Below are 13494 nucleotides of genomic sequence, written 5' to 3' on the forward strand. Positions count from 1 at the left end.
TTCGTTTTGCATATTAATGATTAGTTACTAGTCGTGTTCTAAATACTTCTATGGTAATACAATTTCAGAATGATGCAATGGTTGTATACTTAATGTAAATCATTACTAGATTCATGGATGACCTAATCGAAATCATAAGAAAAGCTAGAACTGTTAACCATGGTTTACATGTTTGTTAGCTATTCTAAGTGATTAGGGGTGGAACATCCCATAGTCATTAGATAAGAAAGTGTTTGTTTAAACAAATACTAATTTTCTAAGAAAATGACTAAGTCTGAAAATAAAGTAAAAAATAAAGGAGATAATTTTTTTATTCCAAAAGTGTTCTATCATCTTATTCTACATATGATGACCCCAATGCCTCTGTTGTCTTGACACAACTAAAGATGTCAATACCATTTAGGTTTCTTAGACATAATTCAGGGTACCTTGTCGTAGTGGGAGGGTTTCTAGGAACTCACCTTATTATGACTTTTAAGACACTAGTGATTAAAATCCATTGTGAGTTTAAACAAGTAATGGATTGTCAAAATAAGAAACTAAGAAGAAAGCCAAGAGAATTATGGTTTAATCCATTCACATGGAGTAACTTAAAGTTTTCTATTACAAGGACATGAAAGGAAATTTTCGTTTATAAGTCTATTCAATGGACTTAACAAAACATCATGTTCCTAGTATTATAGGTTTGAGTTCATCTAAACCTATGGCTTGTGGTATACCTGGTAATTACTTACTCTAATGCAAGCAACTTACTTTAGTAAGATGCTGAAGCATTTTCTTTCTAATGGCAATCTATAGAAGCTTCTCGACTTCTAGACACATATTTTATCTAAGGAAAAGTCTCAACTATTCCAGAAAAGATAAAGCCATGAAAAAATTTCTGAAATCAACAGTGAGAGGTCTCAGATATGCTTTAGTATGCCTTAGACCAGACACCTGCTGTTAAGTGGGAGTAATGAGTAGGTATCAGATTAATCCAGGAAAGGAACATTGGAAGACAATCAAGTAAATCTTAAGAAGAGGAACTATATGTTAGTCGATAAGGGTGTGTTTAAAACTCTTAGACTACACCACATCAGATTTTGATACTTGCCTCTGTGCTAGAAAGTCTACTGATAATATGGTGATTACTCTGCGGGTGGAGTAGCGATTTTGGAGAAGTGTAAAAACCTACCAGAAAGAGACTGAATGTTAAAGTTGCAGGAAAGGTACTTATTCAGTCTAAGGAAAGTTCTATACATTTGTGGCACTGTTCAAACTTAACTTAACTATTAGTGTTATTTTCCTGATTAACCAAAAGTAGTTGCCAAAAGTATAGAATCCAATATCCCAAGAGAGTAGACATATAGAGAGGAATTTCATATTATCAAGGATTTTGTGATTAAGGAAGAGTAATGGTGGAGAAGAGGTTGTGTTTAATTCAACCTGTCAGATCCTATTACGAGGAGTTTACTACTACTACACTTGATTTGTATATCAAGGTGTTGAGATTATTTTAAATGCACATTTTGTTTTATATTAGTACAAGTCGGAGATTGTTGGGTTTCGTGCCCTAAATAAAACCCATTTCAATAGAATCAGATTTACTTATTAATAAAGATTAGAAATAACATTTTATGTTGCATGGTTCACATGATTTATTTCATGATTATATATAATGTATGAATTCTATTTAAGTCCAGAACATATGAATTTGTTAATGATTATAGTGTTGTCAACACATTGGAATATAATCTTAATTATATGTTCGAAAGTTTATTTCCTAATTTGTCAGTTCACTGGATTTAGACTGACATGATAATCAGCGATAGGTATTCTTACACCTTGGATAAGTGTTATGTCCTTTCCAGGGCATTGGCAAAGTTTACCAGTATCGGATGTATGGAGTGTACATCGGAAGGTACCGATATTGAACTTTGATTAGATATATTAAAATTTACCGTAATATCTATTCAATTCAATATCACCTGTTGATCCTAGATCAAATGATCTTAATCCTGATATGATTAGGTTCGATCTCAAGAGTACTATACATGTTCTTTGATTTGTTAATTAAGCCTACTTTTGGGTCAGGGTGATACGTACATTTTGGGAACATGATCGTATAATTGAGTGGAAGCGCTAGCATAAATATGGAGTCTATAACTTCTATAGGAATTTAGAAGTGACATGATGATATCCTTCGAGCTTGGCTAAACAGAGATAAATGGTGGAGATCTCATTTCACTTTGCTAAAATATAATTTATACGAAGCTAAGTGTTTTAAGGATATAATACATTGAAGGTGTAACGGTAATTAAGTTCCTATTCAATGTAGATCATCTATTAGACAGTCATTGATCAAATTAGGATTATAACAATGGATAACTAATGACGTATCTATATCGTGGAACATATAGAGCGTTCTATATGACTGAGAGTGCAATTCCATGTTCTAAGTGTGGATTCAATAAGGAATTAATAAGTTAGGGAATGTACTTGGTAAATTCAGTTCGACTTATTGGAAGCTCGGTTATGTAGACCCATGGTCCCCATATTAGTTGAGACCATACTGCTTGTAAGACTCAGTTAATTGATTTTAATTAATCAATTATAATTCTAAAGTTAGACTATGTCTACTTTATGAATTTTCCCTAAGCAAGGGCGAAATTGTAAAGAAAAGAGATTCTAGGTTTATTTATTAATTAAGAGACTTTGTATGTCTAATTAATAAATATATTAAATGACAATATTATTTAATAATTATTTTTTAAGTTATTAAATAATTAGAATTGGTATTTAAATGGTTAAATTGGAAAATTGGCATTTTTGAGAAAATGGGATTGAAAATAAACAAAATGGGAAAGTTGCAGAGTGAGGCCCAATTTCCTTATATGGCTGGCCACTATGCAAGCTTTTACCATTTATTTTTCCATTATTTTAATGCCATACAATTCTAACCTAAACCTAGATGACATTCTATAAATAGAAAGTGTTGGCTTCAGGAAACTCATGACTTTCCTTTAGAGAAAAGCCTTTGCCGCCCCTCTCTCTCTTTTCATCTCTTCAATTTCGAAATCCTTGAGTGATAGATTAGTGCCCACACACATCAAGTGGTATCTCAATCATAGTGTGTAAGACTATAGGAGAATCCAAACAACAAGAAGGAGACTCAGCATCAAGGAAGGAGAGAAAAGATCCAGGTTAAGATCTTGATTATGCTCTGCTACAGAAAGGAATCAAGGGCTAGAGATCTGAACGGAAGGAGTCATTATATTCCGCTGCACACAATGTAAGGTTTCTTGAACTTTATGTGTTTATTTCATTGTTTTAGAATTCATATTAGGATGTTTATGAAACATACTCGGTAGTAAATCTAGATCCTGGTAAAATATTTCCAACAATACCAACACCGAGTCACAAGATACTTCAACAAAAAAGTCAAGAAAAGACTATTCAATGTTGGAGACATGGTGTTAAGATGAGTCTCTGCAAATACGAGAGATGCATTAGCAGGATTGTTCAACCCGAACTGGGAGGGTCCATATGTCATCGAAATAGTAGTTGGAGTCGAAGTCTACAAATTGGCTCGACTTGATGGCTTGCTAATAAAGAACTACTGGAATGTAGAACATTTCGACCCTACTATCAATAAATAAATGATGTAACTCGCATTATTGGTGTAAACTTTAATTTTTAGTTATGAATAAAACGAATCATTTATAGTAATAAATTACAAAGTTTCATTCCTTAAAAATTACTTAAGGGACATTTATGTATGATTAACCAGAATTCATATGGAAATACATTGTATAATGCAAACCCGTCATTTTAATTTTTTTTTTTAAATTCGAAGGTTCTCGACTAAACCTCTTTGACGAAAGTGGAGTCGAATCATTATAACTCCCTGAACAAACCTTTTTGACGAGAGAGGGTCTTGAATCATTATAACACCTTGATCAAACCTTTTTGATGAAGAAGGGATCAAGCAACTATAATTTTTGATTTATAACCTATCCGACGAGAGAGGAAAATCAAAAGTTATAGCTCGCGTTTGAAACTGAATACTAACGGTTCTCGCGAGATAGGAAAGTACTGAACGAGCAATCACGACGCCTTGGTAAAGTACATAAATTTAGAAAATGCATAGATAATATAACTATTTATACCAGCAAATTAAAAATATACAAAGTGATAAAGTCCTTAAAGTATATTTAAGTTTTCTTAAGGCAAATTATAACTGCAATTGCGAGGCAGAATTGACAACCGCTCAAAAATTATAAAGTTTGATAGATTATTAACTATTTAAATAGGAAGATTACTAGCAATGGAAAAATCCAAAAGTACTGTACATTTGATCAAAATATAGTTGCTTACTTTGTGAAACAAAACGCAAGAAAATACAATTGTATTAAGTTCGAAAGAAAACAGTACAAAGCATTTAAGATAAGAAAAACCTAAGACTGGTTATAAACTTGTCTTTACAAAAATGCCACTAAGGGCAAACCATTAAGTCATTCTCCTAAATAGAGGATGAGAGAGAAAGACCGTCTACACATAGCTTGGAGAAAGACCAGCTACACGTAGACAAGAAAGATCGTCTGCACGTAGAGAGCCTTAATATCTGGACAGACCCTATTCTCCTCATCATCAGATCCCATTTCTTGAAGCAGAGATCTCTTTCTCAGCCTTAGGAAATTTTTCAACACCGGAGAGAGGCTGACGCAAAGATCTCTTGGAAAAAGGTTAGGGTCTTGGATTGGCTTGATCCTCTGATAGAAAGCACGTCAACTTCTTTCCCAGATCCATCTGAAACCATGCCAGTCCTCCTCTGGAATCCTTCATCAGCCTGAGGAGGACCTTTGAGATCGCTCACAAGATTTATACCCTTTGGGATCACTTGTGAAGATCAGTCATGGCAAGCTATGGGGCTCCCCTGGTTTGGATTGGTGGAAGCTCCTTAGCCCAAGAATCTATCGTTTCTGGCTCCGGTTGAGGCTTGAAGTCTGTAGGAACAAATGGAAATTGGTTGGTGCATCTGGGTATTATGAGTCTTGAGGGATAAACTTCTGAACTCAGAAGAGACATTTTGGTAGGAAGGAAATAATCCATTCTGATAATGGATTTAACTAAAGAAGCCAAATGGTTTATGAAAAATGACAAGCTTGAGTTGCCCTTTTATACACGAAGTTCATTGACAAGAAAGCCAAAGATTGAGAAATATAAGGGCTGGATGTTGTGCAAAATATGAAGAGATGATTCATAATGACTCTCGAAACCGTACAACCGCCAGAATTAAAGGGCGCATTTTTCCAAGAAAAGATCCTGACGAGAAAGCCATCTGTAATTATCAAAAAGCTCTTTTTATTAAAAAAGAACTTTTTAAGGGGCAATTGTTGTACCCAAAATTCGGCTAGAGGACACGTGTCAAGATAAAGGGAATGTGAACCAGTGCAATATCTTTAATGGAATAACTCATTAATTACATAAGTATCAGAGTATATTTGTAACCCGCTGACTGTAAGGTCTTAGGCAAGGAATCAATGTACTAACTGACACTTAGTGTATTAAAAAGAAACCATATGTCGCTAAAGGTGAATAGCGAGGCACCGGAGAAAAGTGACATATACCTTAGCTTGCAATAAGCAAACTAAGTGTGAAAGTCGGATCGACTCGAAGAACAAGTATGCGAGATGACCATCTCGCTATGAGGAGACTTCCTATAGCTTCATCCAACTAACAGGAGCGACGCTCATAACCCTAGCAAGTCAGAAGATTTCTTTATACCCGCGATCGACATAAGACATACATTGTCGACCTCGGAAAGAAGAATGGTCCCAGCTCGCTATTGGGATCACTACAATAAAGTTTTTATCGAGACATCTCCAGATTCAACAATTAAAGACGTGTTTAATACGCAATATTTTTGACCCAATAAAAGTGGGAAAATCACAGCTATACGATTTTCAAAATCATACACCGCATTTACATTTCGTGATATGTAATCAAATCCCAAGATTTTAGAGATAATGGCTGTAAACATATTCTGGTCAACTCTTTAATTAACTGCCACTATGTACTTATAAATAGTGGCGAAAAATCTCAAAAAAGGGAGAAAAAAAACTCAGATGAAAGAGGCCCTAAAAAAATACTCAAAAATCTGAATAAGATTGACTCGTGGACTATGCAGAATTTTAACAGCAAAACCATGTATAAAACCCTGGTTCGTGAGGCTCAAATTCAGTTAACGAAAATCTGCGTTAACAGTATATTATGTCGAACTGCTCCAGTTCAATCCACCATTTTATCAATCTTCCAAAAGCATCTAGTTTTGATAAAACTTGTCTCAAGGGCTGATCGGTTGACACTTTTATGGGGTGAGCCTGGAAGTATGGCCTAGCTTACGAGACGCATTGACTAGGCACAACGCGAAGAGGGGGATATATGGATTCTACCCCTAGTAACCTCTTACTTACGTAGTAAATAGGTTGTTGGTGCTTGCCCTCTTCTCGCACTATAGTTACACAAATCGCATCTTTCGAGATGGCTAAATAGAGAAACAACGTCTCTCCAGTTATTGGTTTCGATGAAATTGGAGGCGTTGTGATATATCTTTTCATGTTCTGAAAGGCGTCATCGCACTCTTTTGTCCACTCGAACTTCTTGTTTCCTCGCAATATGTTGAATAATGGCACACACTTATCAGTTGACATCGAAATGAATCTGTTAAGTGCAACCATTCTTCCTGTCAAGGCTTGTACCTCCTTAGGCTTTGTCAGTGAAGGAATGTCTATTAATGCCTTGATCTTTTATGGATTTGCCTCAATTCCTCTCGCATTAACTATGAATCCTAAAAACTTTCCCAAGGAGACTCCAAAGGAACATTTTTTTAGGTTTAGCTTCATGTTATACTTCTTTTATATTTCAAAGCATTCTGCGAGGTCTGAGGTATGATCCTTACTTCTTATCCATTTTACTAACATATCATCGACGTAAACCTCGTTTTGCCCTATTTGGTTTGCGAACATTTCATTTACCAATCGCTGATACGTTGCCCCAACGTTCTTCAGTCAGAACAGCATGACTTTAAAACAAAAGAGTCCAATGTTGGTTACGAAGCTTGTATGTTCTTGATCTGGGACATACATTTTTATCTGGTTATATCCAAAATATGCGTCCATAAATGACATAAGCTTGTGCCTAGCAATTGCATCCACTAATTGGTCGATCCTGGAAAGTGGAAAACAGTCTTTTGGGCACGCCTTATTCAGATCGGAGAAGTCAATAAAAGTTCTCCAAGTTCCGTTGGACTTTGGGACAAGAATAGGATTGGCTATCCACGAGGGATAAAGCACCTCACGTATAAAGTTGTTGGCTAACAACTTGTCAACCTCCTGTTTTAGTGCTGATTGCCTCTTAGAATCTAAGGGCCTCATTTTCTGTCTCTTTGCCGGGTAGTTTGGATCATTATTTAAGTGATGGCACATAATCTTAGGGTCGATCCCTATCATATCCTCGTGAGTTGAGGCGAATTGATCCTGGTTCGCCTTGAAAAAGCTTAGTAGTTGCTATTTGAGCTTCTTGTCTAGGTTCTTCCTAATGTATACACATTTTATGAGATTTCCTGGGTCGAGAATAACCTCATCTTGAACTCAAGGATCAAGATCTTCATCTTTCTTCTCCTTTTCTTTTGCCAAGATCGTCATCAACATATTACTAGCTTTTCTATGTTGTAACTCTATCCAATAGAAATCCCGAGCCAGCATCTGGTCGCCACGCACTACTCCCACGCCATCTAATGTTTGGAATTTCAAGGATTGGTGCTTGATCGAACTGACTGCCCCTAGTTCGATCAATGCTAAATGACCCAACAATATGTTGTAAGCCGAGGGCAGGTCAACAACTAAGAAATCTTGCATAATAATAGCAGATAAAGGCGCCTCGCCTAAAGTTAATGCAAGCTTGATCATGCCAAGGATGGCGATACTATCTCCGGTGAATCAATAAAGGTTCACCATACAACGCCTTAACTTGGCTTTTTCGAGCCCCATTTTATTTAGAGTCTCTTTATAAAGGATATTTACGGAGCTCCCATTATCTATTAACACTCTCTTGATCCTCTTATTGGCGAGTTTAATGGTTATCACTAGTGGATCGACGTGAGGATACCTCACATTTTTCTCATCTTCCTCCGTGAATACAATGGGAGGTTCCTCAGTTTTTAGCTTCTTGGAAGGTTCAGCAGCAAAGACCGATTGCTTGTTCTTTATTTCTTTCACATATCTTTTCTGGGCATTATTGCTTTCCCCTGCAATATGTGGCCCTCCCAAAATAACCAGGATATCCTCTCCTTCCACAAGAATAGGTTGTAACCCATGGTTGTTTGGGTTATTGGGCAGACTGGGCTGGTTGTATCCCTGGCTCTGTCTTTTCATGTATTGCTTAAAATGGCCTCGAGCGATGAGACTTTCTATCTCGTCTTTCAGTTGGCAACATTCGTCGGTCGTATGCCCAATATCCTTATGGAATTTACAATATTTGTTAGGATCTGTTTTGCTCCTCAAATTCCTCATAGGTTGGGTTTGTCGAAGGCTACCTTCTGCTCATGTGCGAGGTAAATATTCTCCTGGGTTTCATTAAGCTCGGTATAAATAGTATACAATGGCACGTATTTGTCATTCTTCTTTTGTTTCTTTCTCTCCTTCGACGGTTCATTAATTCCGTCTTTTCTCTTCGGACCAGATGCCCCCGAGTTATCAATTCTTGTGGAAGCAGTACTTGTTGAAACATTGTTAGGTTTGTTTCTCGAGCTGTTTTCAACAAGTTCATCTCCTTTCGGGCTTCTTCCTTCTAGAAAAACACCTGAGCGTTTTCATTGAACTCAGTGATGCTTCTTACCGGACGTCCCTGTAAGTCATCCCACAACTTGCCCCTGCGGTTAATTGATCAGTAAAGATCCCCACCTGAAGGGCTGTAAGTTGTGTACTGTCATCCAAATTTCTAACCCTAGCAGGAGCTGTGCTAAAACAACTTCAGTACGCCTTAAGTGTTTCGTGGGGCTTCTGCTTTATATTGGTTAGCGAGGCCGCTTAAGGTTTCCTGTCCCTAGCGGCCTGAAACTGCTTCTCGAAATCCCTAGATAGCTGCTCCAAGGAAATTATTGAATGATGAGTAAATTTTTTAAACAAGCTACTCACTTCTCTAACAAGTGATGTAGGGAACAAAATACAGCGTAAATTGTTCGCCACATTACTCGCTCGCATTATTGTGTTAAAGTTATTCAAATGCGAGATCAAATTTATGGTTTCCTCATAAGACGAAACGTGCGGGTTTTTGAATCCTGGAGGGAAAGGGGTATTCATAATATCTGGGTGATACGGCTCAATCTCATTGTCAGAGTCGTATTCAGATAATTTCCCTAATTCCCCCACTTGAGATCTCCTGACCTTGTCCTCTAGCTCCTTTTTCTGCAATTTAATTGGATCCTCTTGCTTTGGACCAAGCTGTTGGCGAAGGTCAGGTTTCTTCCGATTCAAGTGCTCTCGTAGATCTGGTTGGAAGTAATTGCTGGCAGATGTTGTCTTACTCATAGATCGCATCTTACTCATTGACTTTGTCTTTAAGTGGCTCGCTGATTTACTTGTTCCCATACTTTCTCAATCATTAGCTCGTTGAGTACTTTCTCCTCTTTGAGTTGATCGACTATGGGTTCTGGATCGCCTCGAAGTCACACTTGCTTCTTCATGCTCTATTCTTTCCTCCCGAGAGCAGTTTGTCGTATTTCCCCCATCAGGGTATGTACGAGTCCTCGCTCTATGGGTTTGGGAAGAATGTTGGTGACTTCTAGCACGTGATCTCTGTTCTCTCGGTTGAGTCCCAACATCCTCCTCATTTTCATGAGGGATTTCTTGTTCATCAGTTTCCGGTTGTCTCCCATCTGGTTGTTCATCCTGATTCTCAGGGGGTGTCTCATTTTCCCTTGGTTGTTCTTCCCAGGTCTTTTCCTGTCTCCAGGTTTGTGAGCCTCGTGGTCTTCTTACTCCATGTTCAGGTTGATTTTGGGTATTTGTCCCCTGTGCGGCCCTGGCCGAGGCTGCCTCACGTTCTAACTCAGCGTTTCCATGCTGCGCCTCTTCCAGACGGCGTCTCAGGCAGCGAATTTCTGTTTCATAAGTTCTTTCTCTCACAGATTGGGCACCTCCATGATTGAGCTCTTCATCCCTTTTCCCGGGGTTCTGACCGTTCCCACGCTGAGCTTTCCTCGAGCGTGTTGTCCGCGTACTAGGACCAACATCAGGTTGAGTTCTCCGGGAACGTGTGGTCTCTCTCGTATGAGATTTTTTGTCCCTATTTTGAGCATGTATGCAACTATTTATAATTACATAGTGGGCAGTTAATTACAGAGTTGACCGAAATAATTTTACAGCAATAATCCCTAAAATTGTGGGACTTGATTACATATTATGTAGTGCATATGCGGTTTATGATTTGAAAATCGTATAGCTGTGATTTTCCCACTTTTAATGGGTCGAAACTATCATGTATTAAACATGTGTTTAACTGCTGAATCCAGAAATGTCTCGACAGAAACTTGATTATAGTGATCCCAGTAGTGAGCTGGGGCCTTCCTTCCTTCTGAGGTCAACAATATATTTCTTGTGTCGATCACGGTTATTTATAAAGAAATCTTCTGACTCGCCAATGTTGTGAGCCTCGCTCCTGTTAGTTGGATGAAGCTATAGGAAGTCTTCCCATAGGGAGATGGTCATCTGGCATACTTGTTCTTTGATCTGATCCGACATTTACACTTAGTTTGCTCATTGCAAGCTAAGGACTTTTATAGTTGGTATGTGTAACTGTTAACGCAAATTTTTGTTAACCAAATTTGAGCCTCAGGATGATTATTCAACAAAGAAAAAGCAAAAGTTATAGAAAAATAATATTGAACACAAGGTTTTTTTATGTGGTTTTGCAGTTAAAATTCTGCATAGTCCACGAGTCAATCTTATTCAAATTTCTGAGTATTTTTGTAGGGCCTCTTTCATATGAGTTTTTTTTCTCCCTTTTTTGAGATTGTTCACCACTATTTATAAGTACATAGTGGGCAGTTAATTACAGAGTTGACCAGAATATTTTTATAGCCATTATCCCTAAAATCGGGGGATCTGATTACATATTACGAAATGTAAATGCGGTACATGATTTTGAAAATCGTATAGCTGTGATTTTCTCGCTTTTACTGGGTCAAAAATATTGTGTATTAAACACGTCTTTAATTGATGAATCTCGAGATGTCTCGATAGAAACTTGATTGTAGTGATCCCAATAGCGAGCTAGGACCATTCTTCTTTCCGAGGTCAACAACGTATGTCTTACGTCAATCGCGAGTATAAAGAAATCTTCTGACTTGCCAAGGTTATTAGCCTCGCTCCTGTTAGTTGGATGAAGATGTAGGAAGTCTCCTCATAGCGAGATGGTCATCTCGCATACTTGTTCTTTGAGCCGATCCGACTTTTACACTTAGTTTGCTTATTGCAAGCTAAGGTATGTATCACTTTTCTTCGGTGCCTCGTTATTCACCTTTAGCGACATATGGTTTCTCGTTAATAGAATAAGTGCCAGTTTGTACATTGATTCCTCGCGTAAGACCTTACAGTCAGCGGGTTACAAATATACTCTGATACTTACGCAGTTAATGAGTTATTCCATAGAAAGATATTGTACCGATTCACATTCCCTTTATCTTGACACGTGTCCTCCAGCCAAATTTTGGGTATAATAGTAACTTTCTCCAGTGCCTCGCTATTCATATTTAGCGAAATATGGTTTCTCGCTAATACACTAAGTGCCAGTTTGTACATTGAATACTCGCCTAAGACCTTACAGTCAGTGGGGTTACAAATATACTCTGATAGTTACGTAATTAATGAGTTATTCCGTAAAAAGCTATTGTACCAATTCACATTCCCATTATATTGACATGTGTCCTCCAACCAAATTTTGGGTATAACACGATGATTAACTTGTGGACAATTCCTATGATATAATTTTAATCATAGTCCTATTGGTAATAGATTATATAAATAATTTGCAACAGGTAAATTTTGTAATTTCTTTTATTTGTGATAAACCTAGAAACATGACAGAGCCCATAAAAATCAATGTGCATGTAACACCCTAACTAGCATAGGCGTATTACGTGATTTTTAAACATACTGTGCAGCTCGTTGCTAATCAACGAGGTTTATGGAAATTGTGATTAATTAAAATTTTTGCTTTTTAATTAAACTCATAAAATATTTATACAAAAATACTCGGGATCCTGATTACAAAACACTTTACAAAAGTTTACTGACTAAACAAAATACTCGTCGCCTAGCGACTAATTACAAAAAAGCACTGCTGTCCCGAGGATCGTATGCTCCAGGCCTAACTGCCCCGACATGTACAATCTTCACCGGCTCGCTCTAATGGTTCCTCAGCCTTAGCCTTGCCCTTACCTACACATGAACATAGCACTGTGAGTCGACAGACTCAGTAAGAAAAGCATAAATCATAAACATACATAAATCCCGGGTTATGATCAAACGCCCATACCTCTGACCATAACCCTAACTGCCGTGTCCCACACGATACTAAGTCCCGAACGTTCATAAGACGGTACTATTGACAAGTAACAGCTTATACTCGGTACACTGGTCATACTCCAGCTGCTAGTCATACTCTAGCCTGTACCGATGTGTTACAGTATTAGCCTATACTCGGTTCACTGGTCATATTCCAGCTACTAGTCATACTCTAGCCTAACCGATGTGATACGGTCACATAGCACTGTACCACCAACCCTAGTATCAGCCTATACTCGGTATACTGGTCATACTCCAGTTGCTAGTCATACTCTAGCCTAACCGATGTGATATGGTCGGATGGTACGAAGCCAACATACATATCTAATGTAATCTAACAGGCTTCCTAACATGCACGCTAGACATGTAATACATATGCATACTGTTATACTAATCGTACCTGGATTCCGAATTCTGGTGTGCCGGTCAACCTGACTGGAACGAACTGCACGGCGGTTTACAGGCTCCTAAACCATAACAATCACAACACTAATAAGTGATACGCTAAATCACTTCCCGGGGACTTAAACTAGAAACTAAAAGTTTCCCTATCGATAAAAAAGCATGGCAATACCCCAAATAACATAAAAACGAGAAAATCTAGGGTTCCTGAAAATTTCCCAACCGGCAGACCGGTTGCACAACCGGAATTCCGATTCTGGAATTTCAGAACCTCATCCGGAATTGCGGATGCACAACCGGAATTCCAGTTCTTCGCAGATTTCAACCAAAAATTTATTACTTGCTCAAATCCAAAGAAATTCAAACAAAACCTTCCAGACCTGCTACATAGACCCTAAGGAACATTTCTTTGAGTTCCAAAGAAAAATCGAGCTTCATGCAAACAAACCAAAATTACCATTAAAGCATCAAGCTTTGAGTTCCAAAG

General features: G+C 37.8%; 1 protein-coding gene across 1 annotated transcript; it reads right to left on the reverse strand.

Annotated features, from left to right (window-relative positions):
• Positions 1 to 9635: 9635 nt before the first annotated feature.
• LOC133030090 (uncharacterized) lies at positions 9636 to 11789 on the reverse strand. Its single transcript, XM_061102302.1, has 2 exons — positions 11668 to 11789; positions 9636 to 10326 (listed from the first exon to the last, which is right to left on the reverse strand). Exons 1-2 carry the CDS (start codon positions 11787 to 11789, stop codon positions 9636 to 9638), a joined length of 813 nt encoding a protein of 270 aa, XP_060958285.1.
• Positions 11790 to 13494: the final 1705 nt, after the last annotated feature.

This window comes from Cannabis sativa, chromosome 8 (assembly GCF_029168945.1).
Source record: "Cannabis sativa cultivar Pink pepper isolate KNU-18-1 chromosome 8, ASM2916894v1, whole genome shotgun sequence".
NCBI lineage: Eukaryota > Viridiplantae > Streptophyta > Magnoliopsida > Rosales > Cannabaceae > Cannabis > Cannabis sativa.

What these genes read in the sequence shown, in the direction of transcription:
- LOC133030090 (XM_061102302.1), bottom strand. Translation starts at nt 11,789, where the DNA reads ATGAATAGCGAGGCACTGGAGAAAGTTACTATTATACCCAAAATTTGG. An exon ending in TGGAATAACTCATTAACTGC is followed by an intron (nt 10,327 to 11,667) that starts GTAAGTATCAGA and finishes TGCTCAAAATAG; the next exon opens with GGACAAAAAATCTCATACGA.